The following is a 17,920-nucleotide window of genomic DNA, read 5'->3' as shown; positions in this document are numbered from 1 at the left end:
CTGACTGACTGACATGTCTGGAGACACCGCTGACATTGAATGCACAGTATCACAGACTGGCTTTCCGCCTGACTAAACGTTTGGCTACAACTCCCAGGGTGCATCACACCTTGACCCGCCCACAACGTTACGCCTCTCAAATTCACCAACTTCCAATGGGCAGGCTTTCGGACTCAAACTACAAACCCCAGAAGTCCCTACACCAAATGTAGTAACGTCCACAACTTATGATCGGAATCTGCGGCTGTATTGGCTGTTGGGAAATGTAGTTCGACGGTGGCCGAGCCATTTAAAGCCAGCGGCCCTCTCCAAGATGGGTGAAATTGCAGCGCTTGAGATTTAGCTCCTCTAACAGTCCACCCAGAAGCGAAAACTGCCTAGGCAAGGCTCTGAAAGACGCTCCTGGGTTAGGGCTGTTCTGCAAAGGTGCCTCACCTTACTGACCTCGCTAGGTAAGAAAATGGGCTGCGAAGGAGGCAGCGGCATTGGAGGCGGACGAGACCAAATACTCGGAGGGAGGAAGGAGCAGTGGGGACGGGAGGATCCAAGTGGAAATGCTAGAGGCAAAGTAGGGCGGGGCTCCTGTTTTCGCGGGCGTCCAGGATGCTCCCGGGAAAGGAAGTGAAGCCCAGGTCTCAGCAAGGAGCTTGGCGGGTGCATTTGTGGTCTATGGTTAATTGGACCTCTCATTCCCTGGTCTCACTTCCCCAGCTGGGTGCTCAGTCATCATACCAGGCCTTGGCAGTTAGGTAGATAACCCCACTTGAGTACAAGGCTGAGGATTTTAGTTACAGCTGGCTAGCTGGCTTAAGTGTAACATCTTTGAGAGGAGATGTTTTGGGGTGCTTTGTTTAAAGGGAGTCTCAGCAGTCTAGACTCTAGAGCGTCCTTTGACGACTAGCCGTGCTCCTGGAGTATTTCCTGTGTTACAAGCATTATAATGTAAAAATAACTTTTCTCCTGGTTTAATTGTCTGGGAGGCGTACTGCCTCCATCTGCTAGCCTAGGCCTAGGCCTGGAAGCTTCTAGCCGCCTTATATTCTTATCTGGGCCTTGAATGTTTGCAGCCTCTTGAGACTTGCTGCTGAGTTAGCTCGCCCTTTCTGGTTCTTTCTGAACTCTGGCTGCCTGGTTCAACTCAGCTGCTCTGGTTCAGGCTCTTCTCCCAGCTGACTTATTCAATCTGGCTTTTCACTCTGCCTCTGAATTGCTCTGCTTGGTCTCAGACGAACCTAGGAATCTGTTCTAACCTTCTGGCTCTTTCTCATTCTCTTGCTCACTCTGTCTTTACCTGTGTCTAGCCTGTTCTCTCTTCAACCTGTCTCTGTAAAGCTCTCCCAGGAAAACTGCCTGTTTCTCCTTCTCAACTCTACCGTGTGAGTACCGTGAGAGTACTATGCTGAACTCTCTTCTCCTGTACTGTATGGTCTGTCTCTCCCTTAAGTGACTTCCCTCATGAGAGTTGGCATATCCTGTTCTGTCAAATCTTTCTGATTCTCGTCACCTTTTCTGCCACTCAATTAAGCATCACTTTCAAGCCTGAGTGCTTTCTTCTATACACTAACTTTACCTTCAGTGTTTGGTACTAAGGGCAGGCATGTCTGTATTCCAGCCAGAGGGATTAAAGGTGTGTGCCAAGGGCTGGGCCAAACCCTAACTAGTAACCCCAGTTCACATATCCTGTAACATTATGAGGCAGTGCCAGTTGGGTAAGGCTTAAGTCAGAACCCAGCCAGAGAATTTGGTGTTCAGACTCCTGCTTCCAGAGCATTGTAAAACTGGTTCAGCCTGTAGGAAAATGTCTAGGGTAAATGAAACCACGGTACAAAATAAAGTGTATGACCTTACTCTGTACTGAATATCTGTGTTTTCCAAATGTGTGGCAAGAAAAATTCAGAACTATGCTGTGCTCTGAGTGGTGGTGATGTGTGTTGGTTGAGTTGAACTTAACCCTTTATATCTTCTGTCCGAATTTGGTACAGTGACCCTTGCCCCTCCCCATTATCCTCTTCGTCCCCTTATTTTTTCCAAAAGTCAGTTTGCTCTTGTATTTTGAAAGCCAGGCTCTAGGACCAGCTGCTCTAGCTTGCATTTGGCCACCTGCAGATTCAACAGAAATGTAATGAGGATTGAAGGCAAGGGAAGAATTTAGCGTGCAGTCTCCGTGAGGCTCCTGCTTCTTCCAGGTGGGAAGCAGGCTATTGTAGCAAGCGTCATGGCATGGTGTGTAGTTGGTAGTTGGTCAGTCTATTTCTGTCTGATGCACTAACCTTTCTAGTCTAAAATGCAGTCTTTGTCCATTCCAATGAAGTTAGGTTTCACTGTAAAACTTTCTTGGGATCTGCTAACTCACTTTGGCAAATGAGAAGGGGGAAAATGCCCCAGTGAAACACAGTTTTGGATTTACTGTTTGCCTTCTCATCTGGATTGCTATTTTAGAATATGCTACTTACTGTCTGTGTGTGTGTGTGTGTGTGTGTGTGTGTTTGTGCGCGCGTGTGCGCGCGCTCTTTCATTTTAATTATAAAAGAAACTTCAATTCAGCCTTTAGCTTTTTCTAATATGTTACCTTGAACAAAACCTTATTAATCAAACATGGTATTAATAAAACGTAAGTTTTATTCCTGTCTTTTTTCCTTTCCCAGCTTTTACCAACTTCCCAATTAAAGGGTGACATTCCTGCATGAGCCCATCCTGTTAAACATGTCCTTGCCACTTACAGAGGAGCAGAGGAAAAAGATTGAGGAGAACCGGCAGAAGGCTTTGGCCCGTCGAGCTGAGAAGCTGTCGGCAGAACAGCCACAGAGCACAGCTTCGGGCTCCTCGGCTGCTGGCCCTTCCCAGGCCCAGCAGGGCCGGCTCCTCAATCTCCTCGGGGAGCCTTCGAAGCCAGCGGGCCATGCTGTCATTTCCAAGCAACAGAATCTCAATAGTTCATTTCCTACTGATCAGAGACCTCACAGTTCCCACTATTCTCAGCCCAGCCCAGCAGAAGAAGCAAAGGGGCTATGGAAGAACCAAGGAGAGATGTCCACAGCCTGCCCGAATCCTAACCCAAGTCCAGAAGTCTCTAAGCAACAGCGTTTGGGCTATAAATCCAGTGAGGGTCCTCCCCAGGCAGCCCAGGACACAGCAGCGTCCTCTTCCGGAGCATTTCCCAGGGATCCCGAGTTAGAGGCCAAGGCAGCGAGGCCTTCCACCTCTGGGCAGAGCTTTTCGGACACCTTTTATGCCCTAGGGGGAAAAACACCTAGGACAGAAGAGAGACCCCCAAAGACACTGCAAACCTCACCCCAAAAAGGAAGCTGTCTCCGGGGAACGTGCATAAGGACTGGGAATCGCTTCCGGGTAAATATCGGCTACAACCCAGAGCTCATCGCCGTGTTTAAGTCTCTGCCCAGCAGACGCTATGGTAATGAGACTTTTCTTCTTTCTATTTTTGGACCCTCTTCTAACAGCCCCTCATAAATATTAAGAGGGCACATTGGCACATTGCATTTCTCTATTTCAGCTGGCGTCTCCCCTTGTAATAGACACTGTCTCAAGCAGCTGTTAAACTTAGCTAGTACACGGCCATAGAGAGAACGTTCCAGTGTTTACTGAGGAGCCAGGTCCTCTGCCAGGTGCTCTATGTGTATTGTGACATTAGAGCCTAAAAGCAGTAGTTTGAAATCCCAAAGACTTTTTTTTTCTCTCTTCTTTCAGTCTTAAAGTGCTGAGCCTGCTCAGTAGCCATGAGTTACAGGCTTAGGTTGGTTGATCTGGAGGGAGTGCTGAGGCGTGGCCAGCTCTGCTGGCCCTCACAGCTGCTCACTGCGGTGTTGCCCCACTGTACACAATTCCAAGGATTTGGGTTCCAGTCCTAACTGCCTCAGCCCACTTAGTTAAACGACTTCTGTGAGCCTGCACTGCCATTATGTAAAACAAAAAAATTACGGGGTTGGCTATTTGTCTTATGTAGAGATTTTTTTTTTTATTAAGCCCTTTAGAGCCTGCCAGTCAGTGCTTTGAATTTGGCCTCTGTCTGGTTGTCCAGGAAATAAATTCTTAGAGAGTCTCAGACTACAAATGAAGACAAAAGGTGATCAGCCTTCTGTTTATTTCAGATGCTTTTACAAAGACATGGGACTTCAGCATGAGCGACTACAAAGCCTTGAGTAAGTGGACACATTCTTCCGCCTGCTGCTAAGTTAGCAAGAGCTGGCTGGCACGGGCTGGCACAGGCTGGCACGGGCTGGCACAGGCTGGCACCTGGTGGTTCTCTGCACTGATGATCTCTCTTCTCTCATAACGACCATTTTATGAATGGGGAAGTGAAGTCTTAAATGAGTAGCTAGTAAAGAGACACACAGCTAATTAGTTATTCAACTGCAGTTCAAACCAGAGTGCGCCTGTTCCCCTGGGCTCTGGCAGATCCAGCAGGGACAGATAGCTGTGTCAGGCCTTGCTTCCTAGGAGATGGCTGTTTAACGTCTGACCCTGGGTAGTGAACCAGGTTTGGGGGCGGGGTTCCTCATGCAGGTCCATGCATCTAGTTACCATCAGCTCTGGTGTATTCATCCCCTTGTCCTGTGGCCCTTGTTTCCCTGTCTTCCCACTCCCAGCAGCTGCATCTACACTGACTCTGCCCCACCCATCCCAGAAGCTGAGGGCAATGCTCCGATCACTTCTCTCTCTCTCTCTCTCTCTCTCTCTCTCTCTCTCTCTCTCTCTCTCTCTCTCTCTGTGTGTGTGTGTGTGTGTGTTTGGGGGGGGGGTGATAGCCAGTCTCTGCAGACTTCACTTGTTCTTTAGGGGGTGTCCTGCACGTTGGTAGGGCTGCTGTGCCACAAACTGGACCTTAAGCAACAGAAATGTGTTTGCTTAGTTCTGAAGGGAAGAAATCTGAGGCCAGGGTGTGTGCAGGCCTGGTTTCCCCTGTGGCCTTTGTCTGAGGTGCTGGTGGTCACCCTCTGTTGATGGCAATGGTTCTCAAACCTTCCTGATGCTGTGACACTTTAGTATAGTTCCTCATGTGTGATGGCTCCAACCATAGAGTTATTTTCATTGCTACTTCCTAGCTGTAATTTTCCTACTGTTATGAATCATAATGTAAATATCTGTGATTTTTTTTCCCGATAGTCTTTTTTTTAATTCAGTATTTGCTTTATTTACCAATAGTCTTAGGTGACCCTTGTGAAAGAATTGTTTGGGGGTCATGACCTATAGATTGAGAACTATTGGTCCAGATCCTCACAGCCTCCAAGCATACAAGTTTTACCTTGTCTTTGCTTCTCTGTCTCTGCCTCCCTCTCTCTGTCTCTCTGTCTTTGTCTCTCTCCCTTTCCTCCCTTCCCTTTTCCTCCCTCCTCCCTGTACTATCTCTCCTCCCCCACCCCATCTCTCTACTCTTCCCTCTCTACCAGTCATCTCGAATTATTAAGGCCTACCCAAGTGATCTTATTTAACTTGAAAAGCTCTATCTTTGGGTCTTATTCCAAGGCACTGGAACTTACAACGCCCACCTGGGACTTTTAGGGGCCATAATTCAGCTCATGATGCCTGTGGTGGCGACCTTTTCTTTAATGCAGCCATTGAATATTAGAAGAGGCTCCAAGTGCCAGGTTAAAATTTCAGGTTTAACACCTGATACCTGGCATTGTTGGGCTTTGAAACCAGAGGCTTCCACTGGGCCATTGTTGGCTTTGCCGGGCTTTGTGACTTGGATGACTCTGGATGACTCTTCTGAGTTTATGTAGGTTTTGTTTGGTGTGATTATTTTTCTTGTACTGCTCCACCTCCTTGTATTAGGCCCCACAGTTTCCATGTGGCTTCCTAGGTGAGGTCAACGGAGTGCGGACCCTCTCTATACCCTGCCTGCCTTCCTCACAGCAACTTCGGATTTATAAACTGCCTTTCTGTTTTTAAGTTTCACATAGGTATATCATTTTTGTGTCTTTTTTATTTTAGATTAGAATATATTTTAAATTTTATATATATATATATATATTTGGTTTTTTGTGTTTTGGTTTTTCGAAGCAGGGTTTCTCTGTGTGACCCTCACTCACTTTGTAGTCCAGGCTGGTCTGGAGATCCGCCTGCCATTGCGTCTGAGGTGGAGTGCTGGGATTAAAGGCGTATGCCGCCATGCCTTGTTTTCTTTTTTGGTATTTTTTTTAAGTCCTGGGGATTAAACTCCAAGCCTTGTGGATAGTGAGCAAGTACTCAACACTGATGCGCGTCCTTTGGCCCTGGAGAGCATCGTCACATATCACTGTTGTCCCCGACAGTTCCGCTGTCAGAGTGTGTGGATTCTGCATTCCCCTCCTTTCCTTTCCCTACAGTGCTGGGACAGAATGGAGGACCAGGTGAGCTCGGTCAGAAGCCGCTTTGTGCACAGGCGTATGTCTGTATTTTTAGTTCCCAGGAGGAGAATCAGGATGATCACCTCTGAAAACTCATGCCTATCTCTCCAGTTTTCCCCAAAACTATTCTCAGCTAGAACTCTGACTGGCTGGCTGGGTGATGGTGTTTTGTTTTGTTTTCTTTTATTTTTTTTTATCTTGCAACACTAATATATAAAAATAGCTTTCCATTCCTTTGGTTATATGTTAAGTTGAACATTTCTGTTTTCTAGTCGCTTTTCCTCTTGCTTCAAATCGGCTGCATCTCTGTCCTTTCATTTTGTCGTCTTCCTTTTTAAATTCTCTGCACATGTCTCGTAGTTTGTCCTTTCAAATACTAGTCGTTGTTTTTATCAGTTTAGTTGTATGCTGTCAAGCCCGTGAAGCCCATCAGTGGTAGGTGACATTGACAGCCTGCTGGTCCTGTCTCTCATCTTGTTATTTAAGCTGTTGGTAGAGTAGTTCCGAGTGGGTCTTGGTGGTGTGGTGACTTCAGCAGATTCTCAGGCAGAACAGAGATCCCTTACAACATTTAACCTGTATCGCAAGCGACATCCTCCTGTTAATTTCTGATATCTGTTTTTCTAATGTAAAAATTTTAAGGAACAAAAAAAACTGCTTACATGCTCTCTATCTATACTCTGTCTCCCCCTGTCTCTTTCTCTCTCTCCCTGTCTTTGTCCCTCTCCCCAACCCCCATCAAGGGTCTTGCTATGTTGCCCAGGCTGGCATCCAACTTGTGGGCTTAATTAAGCCCTTTGGCCTTCTGAGTAGATGGACTTACAGGTGCACATCACTGCCCGGGATGTTTGATAAATATTAAAACGCTCAACACCTCAGTTAAAGGGTGCTCGCCAGCCTTCTTAATCTACCTTGTGGCCTTGAGTTCCCTGCCCTGTGTTCTCCCTGTGTCCTGGCTCAGGTGAAAGTCGTCCAGTGTCTGCACCTTATCATGTCGGTCCTTTCTTCCTCTTCACAGTGAAGTCAGTCGAGCGACTCTCCACGGTCTCCCTGCAGCCATTGGAAGAGGTTAATGGCAGTGTCGGGGTGCACACCAGCCTTCCCTCAGCTCCGTCCCTTACCTTTGTGACAGGGAAGTGCATGCTCATCTCCAGAGCCCGCTTCGAGGTTGACATCAGCTATTCGGAGGTGGTGATTGGCCTGTTTAAACAGATGGAGTCCAAGATTTACGGCAAGTGACCGATGTCTGTGCAATCTGTGATGTCAGCATTATTTGTCTCCGTCCTTGAATGTTCAGACTGACTTTCCTGATAGAGATACAGCTCTGTCTACAGGACACTGACACCTCAGTTGTCACAGAGGGGGCAAGCAATGGCAGCTGCCTTACCTCCAAGCTTCCCAGAGACAACACCCCACAGTTTTCTTAATCTCCTGCTCAGCACTGTCTTGACAAATGCAGGTGCACTGCTGCTTGGGCTTTTCAAACGCATTTGTTTCCATTTTAGCCTTAGAAGAGCAGTAAAACAGAAGATGCCCTACACAGAAATGCCTTTCTGTACCCCAAGACAATGGTGTCAAACTTAGGGGTGCAAAGGAGGCTGGTTGATAACGCTGTAGCTTTGAGATGATGGGGTGGGGCTGGTGGATGGACATGTGTTTCTAAGACGTTCCCTGGCGGTGGCTGTGGTAACTACCTCAGGACCACCACATCCACCCTGAGAGCTTGCGGGGGTTCGTGAAGTTGGAACGCTCATGAGTGATTGTGTGCTTATCTCTTCTCATTGCAGATGCCAGGACCAGGAGGTGGAACTTTCTCTTGGAAGAGCACAATAAACTAAGTGAGAAGCCCTCCTTTCTGCTTTGCTACCCTGCTGTTACCTTGAGTTAAGGCCTCAGCCTTAAAATGCCTTTGAAGAGAGGCTTCTCCTCTCTGCCACGGTAACACTGGTACCTTCATGCTTGAGGGCAGAGCGGCTGAACGAGCCTGGTTGGCCAGGCCTGCTGGCTCCAGGAGCTTGGTGAAACCCACTTAGTCAGAGGGCTCTCCTCCCCAAGGACAGGGTGCTGCTGTTGAAATCCCCAGGGCCTGGAAGCCTTCCCGTCACCACAGACAGGCAAAGAGAAGGATCTAGACTTAGGACATTAGAGGAGGGTCAGGATCACCCAGCTGCAAAGGAAGTTCTTTCAGAGAGCCTCTCAGTTTATCTCCACAAGTTCCTTGAGATAGCCTCTCAGTTTATGTCCAGCACCAGGTGACCTAGAAAGTAGTAGAGTGTTCTGTTTGGAGGTCTTGTCATGGGCTGCATTGTATCGAATGCAGAAGGCAAGACATGATAGGTGAAGAACTTTAACAGGACTTGGAGACTGACCAAGGGTATGGATGTGTGCATAGCTACCATGACCACAAAAGGGAGACCTGCTTTCTTACCATTTTTTCCTCGTACTCTTCTTAAATGGACTGGAATTCTAATGTGCCTGAGAAAGGTGGTTGTGGTTATAGCTCAGCCTGTTCTGGAACACTGCTCTCCTCTGATTTAAAGCAGTGGTGGTTTTTCACAGTTGTGTTCCTTTTACCTGGTGCCCTATAGACTCACTGGTCAGCCCAGACAGTGGGAGGAGCTGTGTGTTGGTGCCAGTCACAGCAGGGAGCTGGCTAGCCATGGGAGAGAGGAGCCAGGAGCTAGCTACTTGTCCATCAGGCTAGGGCTGTGAGGCAGAGCTGTGTTGCTTCTCATCCTGTGTCTTCTAACATACTATGCAATATCAGATATTAGGTAGATAACTATTTGTGTCTTGCTTGTCCTTTTATTAAGAAGAGATATCTTTAGGCTAGAGATGATAGGGTGTTTGTTTGCCTGGCATGCATAAGGCCTGGGTTTGACCCAGGGAGTAGAGTGGTCTGTGCCTGTTATCCCAGTACTCAGGAGATAGATGCAGGAGAATCAGAAGTTCAAGGTCATCCTTGGCTACCTAGCAAATCTGAGGCCAGCTTGGGCCACCTAACAGCCTATTTAAATCCCCGTCTGCCTCTGGCAGAACTAAATACAAAGGAAAGGCTTTTTGTTCCTTGAGGAAGGCCTTGCTGGAAGCTGCAAGGTTAAGTTGACCATGAGGTAGTGCTATTTAATATCCATAAACCTGCTGAAGTAGGAAGACCGGCCTATACAGATCAGAAGTTCTCTGGCTGCTGTTTGGAGCTCCAGGTTCAGAGGGAACTGTTTGGCCTAACCTGAATTTCTGCTGATGCCAGATGAGAATCAATACTTTCTTCTCACTGCATTGCCTTTCTTGACCAGGGAAGGCAAATACATGAGCAGTAAGAAGCTCTCTCTGCCTTTTGTGGGCTGACAACGCAGGCCACAGAGCTTCAGCAGGTGAACGCAGTGCTGGGAAACCAGGCTCAGCCTTCCACAGTGGCTCCTGGTTTCTTTTGGCGACTATAGACCTTAAAATGTCGAGTGAGCACAGTGAGTTCTTCATGCAGAGAAATGCACACAATAGGCAGACTTCTAGAGTCTGCAGGAGACGTTAGTCATTCATTCCCTGGGTCCCAAGTCAGCGATTCTAGACTTCGAATTGTTTATAGACTTTTCCTACACTGTTTACATTCCTACTTTTCTTACATTGTCTTAGCAAGGAAACCTTTGCTTTCCTTCCTGGGGACATTTGGGGGCTACAGTGAAGTAAGTCAGTGGTGACAGAATAAGATTTAAACCCCTGCTGCATCTGGAACCTGACCCATTAAGAAATCCTGAAGCCAGCTCGGAGCACTGAGAGGCCAGGGAGGGCCCAGCTGAAGGGAGCCCGCTTCCCTTAGTGCTGCAGACCTGGGGAATCCGCTCCTTTCTTCTGACTTGGAGGTCCCCTTCCTCTGTGTGAAGTCAGGTTATTGACCTCAAACTAGCTGAGAAATGGCAGTGAGGCCTGAATATGTCATCAGAGGTGTGATGAGAGTCATCTCCTAGGAAAGTGCCTTTCAGGATTTCTCTTCCAGTGACTGGAGGCCTGCTGCCCACAGTGAGATTGGCATGAGGCCTTCTGTTTTCCCTGGCTGTCACAGTCCAGAAGGGTTCTCCGTGATCCTGTCTTGTCAGCTGCTGTTTGAAAACACGAGCAACTCTCAGATGCGTGGCTAGTGCATTCTGGCAGAGAGCTTTTTGTAGAAATGACTTCTGTATGATTCCTGAAGCCAGACAGCACATGCCTGTCGTCCGCCAGCGCCAAGGAATGGACAATAGACAGCGCTGAGGAAGGGTGGGATTCTCAGAAGCACCAGTGAGCTGAACTGCCAACACAAGTCTTTGGAGATAGCTGCAAGAGGCAGTGGCTTTCCTCCGAGCTGGTGAGAGTGTGGCGCTTCCAGAGCCCTCGTGCCAGCTGCTCTCGGCTTCTTCCCTCGGGCGGGCGGGCCGGTTCTGAAGACTGGAGCTAAAGTTGGGAGGATAATGGCTTCTGCCAGTACACGAGCGCTCAGCCTCCCGGAGCTTGTAGAAATTAGCACATTCAGATTTCATTTAAGATAGAAAGTGCATTTCTACATCACTGTGGAACTGCCTGCTTTCTATTGAAGCCATCAGCCTTATCTATTTCCTATTAATTTTGTTCATGGAAACTTTGCAGAAACAATGGGTGTGTGTGTGTGTGTGTACATACACGAGTGTATATATGTATATATATTTTTATCATATATTGGGTTTGGGTGGAGAGGGGCATAAGCATACACATGTGCCACAGCACGCACAGGACAAACTGGTTGCGAGTCAGACTTTTCTGCCATATTGGTTCCAGGGATTGGATACAGGTTTCCTGACCTGGTGGCAAGCACCTTTACCTGCTGATCCATCCTGTTAGCACCTGATACTCATGTAGTAAAGGGCAATAAATAAATAAATAAATAAATAAATAAATAAATAAATAAATAAAATATAAAATAAAAAAATAAAGAATTTAAATAAACTGAAAATACCAAGTAGCAGAAGATAGCACCAAATGGCACAACCTTCTAGGGCACATCAGTGTCGCCCTGGTAATCCAGGTAGTCCGGAACTTTTGAAATCCCCTTAAGTATTAAGAAGCAGCTGATCATGACTGGTTGCCTCTATGTTTAAGAGAACCACAATTTTACCAGTAAAAAATAAATGATACTGGGCTAGATAATACATTAGGCTTTGGACCGTCTGTCTAGCCCTTGTCCGAGCTGCTGTACACTGCCATTGCAGAAGAATAGCAGGGGACAGTCCAGAATCAATGCCTGGGTGTGTTGTTATTAAAGCATTAAAAAGCATAAAACACTAAAATAGGCCTTTGCTCTCTGACCCCTGCTGTAGAGATGAGGCCGTGAGCCACCTTCAGAGTGGTGGAGACATTGTGGTTTCCTTCTATTTGTATGTGTGTGTGTGTGCAGGCATCCAGGGTCATGGCATATTTGTGGAGGTCGGAGGGAAGCCTCAGGGGTCCCCATCTTTGATACTGGGTCGCCTTGTATTTTTCTGCTGCATACTTGAAGGTAGCTGGGCCGGGAGCTCCTGGGGATTCTCCTGTGTTGTCTCCCATCACTCTGGAGGAGTCCTGGGATTACAAACTCATGTTTGGCAAAAAACAAGGGTTCTAGCTATTCACACTCTGCTTCCGACATTTGCACAGCAAGCTCTTTTACTGAGAGAGTCTTCTGTGCGTGTGTGCATACACACACATTCCATACCCAGTGACATCTCTGCTTCAATAGATGTCTACCACTCTAACCTGGGAACACCTAGGGGGTTCTCTCTGAAAAGCCCAGTGTTTCTTCTGTCCCCCAAACATTTACAGCCATCAGAATGAAACTAAGACTAGAATCATTGTTTTGAAGACTTGCTTTTTTGGGGTCTTTTTGAGCTGATTTTTAATGGTATGCTATTTTTGTTTTGTTTTGTTTTGTTTTGTTTTGTTTTTGTTTTTGTTTTTATGAGACAGGGTTTCTCTGTATAGCCCTGGCTGATCTGGAACTCTGTAGACCAGGTTGGCCTCAAACTCAGAGATCCTCCTGCCTCTGCCTCCCAAGTGCTGGGATTAAAGGCACGTGCCACTACCGCCCGGCGAATGGTATGCTATTTTAATAGATATGGGTCTTTGTATTTGAATGGAACTATAAAGAAAAAAAATTAGGTTGAAAAAAATAATAAGCATGGGACAGCTCTTTCCAGTCTTGTGCAGTATGCCAAACCGTTTCTCCGTTACTGAATACCCTCACGTGTAGCAGTGGAGGACTAGAGAGGGAGCACTGGCTGCTGTCTATTCCAGTGCTCAGCTAGCAGAATGCTCTGCACTGAACCCTTTTAACACAGTGTAGGTAGCAGAATGCCTCTTCCTGAATTCCTGTCCCTTTCTCCTCTCCCAGGTCTTTGGGACCTCAGCGTTCTTGCTCATACACCTCTATTTTCTTTCCAGTTGCAAAGTCACGGGAACTCAAGCAGATTCAGCTGGACCCTCTGCCCAAGACAGTGACCCTGGCATTTGCATCTCAGCTGGAGAAAACGTCTCTCAAACTGAAAGTAGACGTGCCAGAAGCTGACCTTTCTGGAGTGGATGCCAAGCTCGTGTCTAACCTCATGCCCTTTCAGAGAGAGGGAGTCAGGTAGAGAGAGGGAGTCAGGTAGACTCCTGGTCTTCCTCTTGTTCACCTCCCGTAGCACAGGCGGAGTTCGAGCGCGTCTGTGAATACCTTGCATACACGTCTGATGCACCTAGGCATCAGCAGCCAGATTGCTGCCACCAAAGCCCATTATTACCATTGCCGTCAAAGCCCATGAGTTAACCAGACGTCAGATTGCACGGGCACAGAAACCCAGTTCACATCAGCGGAAGGAGAAAGGTTTCTCAGCGCAGGAACAGAAGACCCAGGGTTTCCCAAGCAACCCCCTGCTTTCTTCTTAGCTTGTACCTCAGCATGTCTCAGCCAGGCGCTCTGTTCAGGGGCTTGTGGCTGGTGTCCATAGTTGGGCAGCACAGACTAAGTGCTGTTTCTGTGTTGCAGACAGGGGAGCTGCTTCTTGGGGCTACTGAGAGGACAAGGATACCCACTGGCCCATGTGCTGCTGGCCTTGGTGTGCTAGCCTCTGGTCCCCAGAGAGCTGCTCAGTCAGTGCATCTAGGGAAACCATTACCAGAAAGGCCAAGGGCAGCTGAAGTCCTTATAGTACCCATCCGCTGATTGGAAGAGACTGCTCTCTTCCCTTTTTGCTGTCTAAGAAGGAAAGAAGAAGAACTACTCAGCAGCTCATTACTAGGTGTCTGAGCCAGCAACAGCTTTTCACAAATTAGATAAAGAGGACAGGAGTTTGGAGCAGGAGACCAGATGTCTGGTGCACGCGCAGTCTTGGTAGTTTGTCAGTGACTCACCGCCGCTTCCGCTCTCCTTCCTTCCCTCCCTTTGGTGCGATGCTGGTCATAATGTTTAGGAAGCTGCCGAGCACCAATGTCAGAGCTTTGTCTCCTGCTTCCCCTGTTCTCTGGGGCAGGTAACATTTACTCCAGACTCACCTCAGGGTGCCTCAGGAGGCACAGCTCTGAGTGAGGGTTGAGATCCAGTCCAGGCCTGTCTGGCTCCCATGCAGTAAACGCCACCTTTATCTACAGACTGTTTGTTAGCAAGGCCCAGTGCTTGAGGTGCGCGGAGGCCGCCAGCCTTGGCTCAAACACAGCCAAGTTCTCATCCCCTCCCCATCGTCCTTTTTGCCAGTAATTTCAGCCACAGCTGGCTCCACCCTGCCCCTTAGCATGTGGTCTTCAGATGCCATGTTTCTAACTCCATCCTGGGCACATTTCTCAGTGGTGATCAAGCCCTTGGATGCGCATGAGGCATCATGGGTTCCCTGCTCCCCTGTGCTCCTGTGCTTGGGTCAGGCTGAGTTTTCCCACTCCAGTTTCACCCTGTGGCCTGCTGTCCTCTCCATCCTCTGCCAGTGAGCTTAATGCATTGTCCCTATCCGGCTCCTCCTCCTCTTACTCTGGTCCCTAAATGGCTCCTGCCCTATCCTTTCTGGGAGAAGTCTTGCTGTGAGCAGGGCCCATTTTGGGCAGTGTTACAGCCAGCATAGAGGAGCCCCTCAGCTCTGTGGGGTGGCAGTTAACGAACAGGATGGTCCCGTGCCGTGTGATTAAGACAGACAGGAGCCGGGCAGTGGTGGCGTACGCCTGTAATCCCAGCACTCTGGGAGGCAGAGGCAGGTGGATTTCTGAGTTCAAGGCCAGCCTGGTCTACAGAGTGAGTTCCAGGACAGCCAGGGCTATACAGAAAAATCCTGTCTCAAAAAACCCAAATCCAAAAAACCAAAAAAAAAAAGAGAGAGAGAGAGAGAGAGAGAGAAAGAGAGACAGGATGGCCCCATGCAGTGAGATTTAGACGGACAGGACGACCCCCGTGCAGTGTGATGCCCATTTTACCCGTCTGTCTGCTGCAGCTTTGCCATATCAAAAAGAGGCCGCCTGCTACTTGCCGATGACATGGGCCTCGGGAAGACCATCCAAGCCATCTGCATAGCAGCTTTTTACCGAAAGGAATGGCCAGTGCTGGTGGTTGTGCCGTCCTCTGTGCGCTTCACCTGGGAGCAGGTTAGTTTGCTTTGCTCTGGAATCCTTGGGAAAGGGCCTCCTTAGGATTAGAGCATCAAAATAATAGTGTCAGGGCGAGCCCTGGGACCTTTAAAGGTTTAGATGTGCATCACAGACCAGCAGAGAAATAAGCTGGCCCTTGAGGATAGGGAATCATGCTTTCTCCTCAGGGAGGAAAGCCAAGCAGTTACTAGCTTAGGGACCCCTTCCCAGTCCCTCAGCAGATACTGGACCTCTGCACTCTTGTAAATCAGACCTTCGATCCACCCTGCACCCGATTTCTGCAATGTCTTTATTTCCGTTGTTTCTCCAAATCCTGTGACAAAGATACTCAATGACCCACTTTTCAGATAAACAAATAAAATCTCAAGGTCAAGAACTTTTCATCCTAAGGAGGCAGCTTCCTGGCCTCCGCTCAGTGTTTTCTTTGCCCTGGGGTGGTGTGCACAGTATGTTTGGACCACCTAATAGGTAGAGGCCTGATGTGAACCTTGAATAATTAAATCCCTTTAAGAAAATCCAATGAAGGAAGGCCCAGCTCATTTCCACAGCTTGTGGCTCTATGCTGCTGGTGTGGTGCCAGTTTCTTCACAGGTTAAGCTCTTCCTAAGGTACCAGAGTCACGGTGCAGAGGATACACCTCAGCCTGCTGCTGGTAAGGTCTGGATCCTGCCACGACCTGTTGAAAGTGTCCTTATGTATCTGTAGGGGCAAGATTTCCCTCAGAAAGTCCAGAAATAGTCAGGTCACTCTTAAAACCAGAGAAGTGATGTCAGGACATAGCACATCCAGGCAAAGGGAGGGACACCTAAGTGCTGGGCCTTCCACGTGGAGACACCCATGGCCTTCTCAAGTGCTGGGGCTTCCGTATGGAGACACCCATGGCCTTCCCAAGTGCTGGGGCTTCCATATGGAGACACCCGTGGCCTTCTCAAGTGCTGGGGCTTCCATATGGAGACACCCGTGGCCTTCCCAAGTGCTGGGGCTTCAGTATGGAGACACCCATGGCCTTCCTAAGACTCCTGATACCTGCTTTATCTAGTGATCCACTATGGGGGACAGCAGGTGGCTTTGAAGAAAGCATTGACATAAATGGTTTCATTGTGCACAGTAAGCACAGTTTTCTTGAAAGAACTACGTTCTTCCCCAACTGGAACATCTAGAGATGACAGAGGGGAAACCACAGGCCTGGGAAGTGCCGGCCTGTTCATGGGAATGGAGTCCTGTCTGAAACTATAAAGTCCCTCCAAAGGCAGGGAGAGGTGACCAGAGTGCTGAAGCAGGAGTCTTAAAGAGGGACTGTGTCAGTTAAACTTGCCCCAGGTCCCACCCCCAGTGTTGTTGCTGCCTTGGCTGGAATCCCTGCTTTGTTTAACTATACTGTCCCCTCCCCTGCAGGCCTTTCTTCGGTGGCTTCCCTCTCTTAGACCAGAGGACATCAATGTGGTGGTGACCGGGAAGGGCCGCCTAACAGCTGGCTTGGTCAACATTGTCAGCTTCGACCTTCTTTGCAAGTTGGAGAGGCAGCTAAAAACCCCTTTCAAAGTCGTCATTGTCGTAAGTAATGGCCGAGCCCTGTCTCTTTTGTGGCCTCCTTGATCCTCTTTGGGCTTTGTGGGGGAGAGGGCGATAGAAATTGCTGCCTTTCTTTTTGGTTTTTTTCGAGACAGGGTTTCTCTGCGTGGTCCTGGCTGTCCTGGAACTCACTCTGTAGACCAGGCTGGCCTCGAACTCAGAAATCCGCCTGCCTCTGCCTCCCCAGAGTGCTGGGATTAAAGGCATGCGCCACCACTGCCCGGCTGCCTTTCTTTTATAGAGAATGATGTTTTTGTTCCCTTCCTGAAGCAGCTCTTAAGCCTATGTACCAAACTTTCCTGAGGAGCATTTCAAACAGGTGGGTCGAGTCTGCTCACAGGTTTCTAGTCCACCCCTCCTGTGCTGGGAGGCTAGGGACAGAGGCCGGCGTGTGCACAACAGACCAGTCCAGGTCCCAGTCTACAGCTGTGTCAGAACTGTGTGCCTGCATTGGTACCGCTCTGTCAATGCGCCTGAGCCACGCCCTATCCCTGCTAAAAGGAGACCAGTTTTTACTTGCGTTGTTCTTGGAGATGTTGTCCCCTGCCCCCAGATGGAAGGTGCTGCTCTCAGCCACTGGCTTTCCTTGTCATCTTCACACACATGAACATCTGGAGAGACTTGGTGACCAGCCAGCTGTCAGCATAGGCTATGTAGACATGGTTCCAAGTACAAAGGCTGCAGGAGCTCAGAGCAGAGAAGGAGATGTGACTGCAGACCCCAGTAATGTTTAGTGTGTTCTGGACATGAGAACCACCCTGTGTTCTTAGTGTGTGCAAACGAGAACAGTATTTTATCAAAGCTGTTTTGATAATCCGAGTCTGTGGGGGAGTCATGTTGGGCTTGGCATAAATTCAAGTGTGGTTTTGAAAGGATGCCAGCACCCCAGTGAAATGAAATATTAAAAGAAATATCCCAGGATGGCACGGTGGCTCCGGGGTGTAGGACAGTGATGGCTGCCCTTCCTGACTAGGCCCTGGTATTAGGTGTGTCCACACATCGCCACTACTCTCCCCTGTGCTCCCAAGCAGCACTGCCTCTAATTCACCAGAGCTGACAGTGTAGGCACATCGCTCCTTTCCCGCAGTCACACTGCCTGAAACTTCGTGGCCCGGAAATTCATGGTTCTGTTCCTGGCTCATCACTCGGTCAGCCTTGAGATCGCGGGCAAGCTGCCACCGCCAGCGTTACCTTGTCCGCGGATAAAGCAAGCAGCCTGCCATCTCCTGGCTTCTCCACAGCCAGGGCTGGAGCAGCAGCTCTGAGACGCATGTGCTGCGGATGAAGCTTCTTGTGTGGAGCCTCTGCTTGTGGCCGATTCTGGCAGGGGGACCTTTAACCTGTGCTTAAAAGGGCCAACTCCCTTTCATGCCTGACACATTTTTTGCAACTTCTCTCTATAAATGGCTTTG

The 17,920-nt window shown here is 48.7% G+C and overlaps 1 protein-coding gene across 2 annotated transcripts in view; it reads left to right on the top strand.

Moving 5' to 3' along the window:
• Positions 1-259: 259 nt before the first annotated feature.
• Smarcal1 (SWI/SNF related, matrix associated, actin dependent regulator of chromatin, subfamily a like 1) overlaps positions 260-17,920 on the top strand; it is a 51,670-nt gene continuing 34,009 nt past the window's right edge. Inside the window, exons 1-8 of one of the 2 annotated variants that reach the window (XM_052192426.1) lie at positions 260-452; positions 2,646-3,412; positions 4,107-4,157; positions 7,363-7,575; positions 8,132-8,182; positions 12,771-12,957; positions 14,783-14,933; positions 16,332-16,490. In XM_052192426.1, the coding sequence (XP_052048386.1) occupies positions 2,704-3,412; positions 4,107-4,157; positions 7,363-7,575; positions 8,132-8,182; positions 12,771-12,957; positions 14,783-14,933; positions 16,332-16,490 (1,521 nt within the window). In that variant the 5' untranslated portion in view covers positions 260-452; positions 2,646-2,703. The remainder of the gene's footprint in view (positions 453-2,645; positions 3,413-4,106; positions 4,158-7,362; positions 7,576-8,131; positions 8,183-12,770; positions 12,958-14,782; positions 14,934-16,331; positions 16,491-17,920) is intronic. The other variant, XM_052192425.1, reaches the window with a different exon arrangement.

The sequence above is a fragment of the Apodemus sylvaticus genome, chromosome 9 (genome assembly GCF_947179515.1).
Source record: "Apodemus sylvaticus chromosome 9, mApoSyl1.1, whole genome shotgun sequence".
NCBI classification, from domain to species: domain Eukaryota; kingdom Metazoa; phylum Chordata; class Mammalia; order Rodentia; family Muridae; genus Apodemus; species Apodemus sylvaticus.
This window is presented reverse-complemented; position numbering and strand designations above follow the sequence as displayed.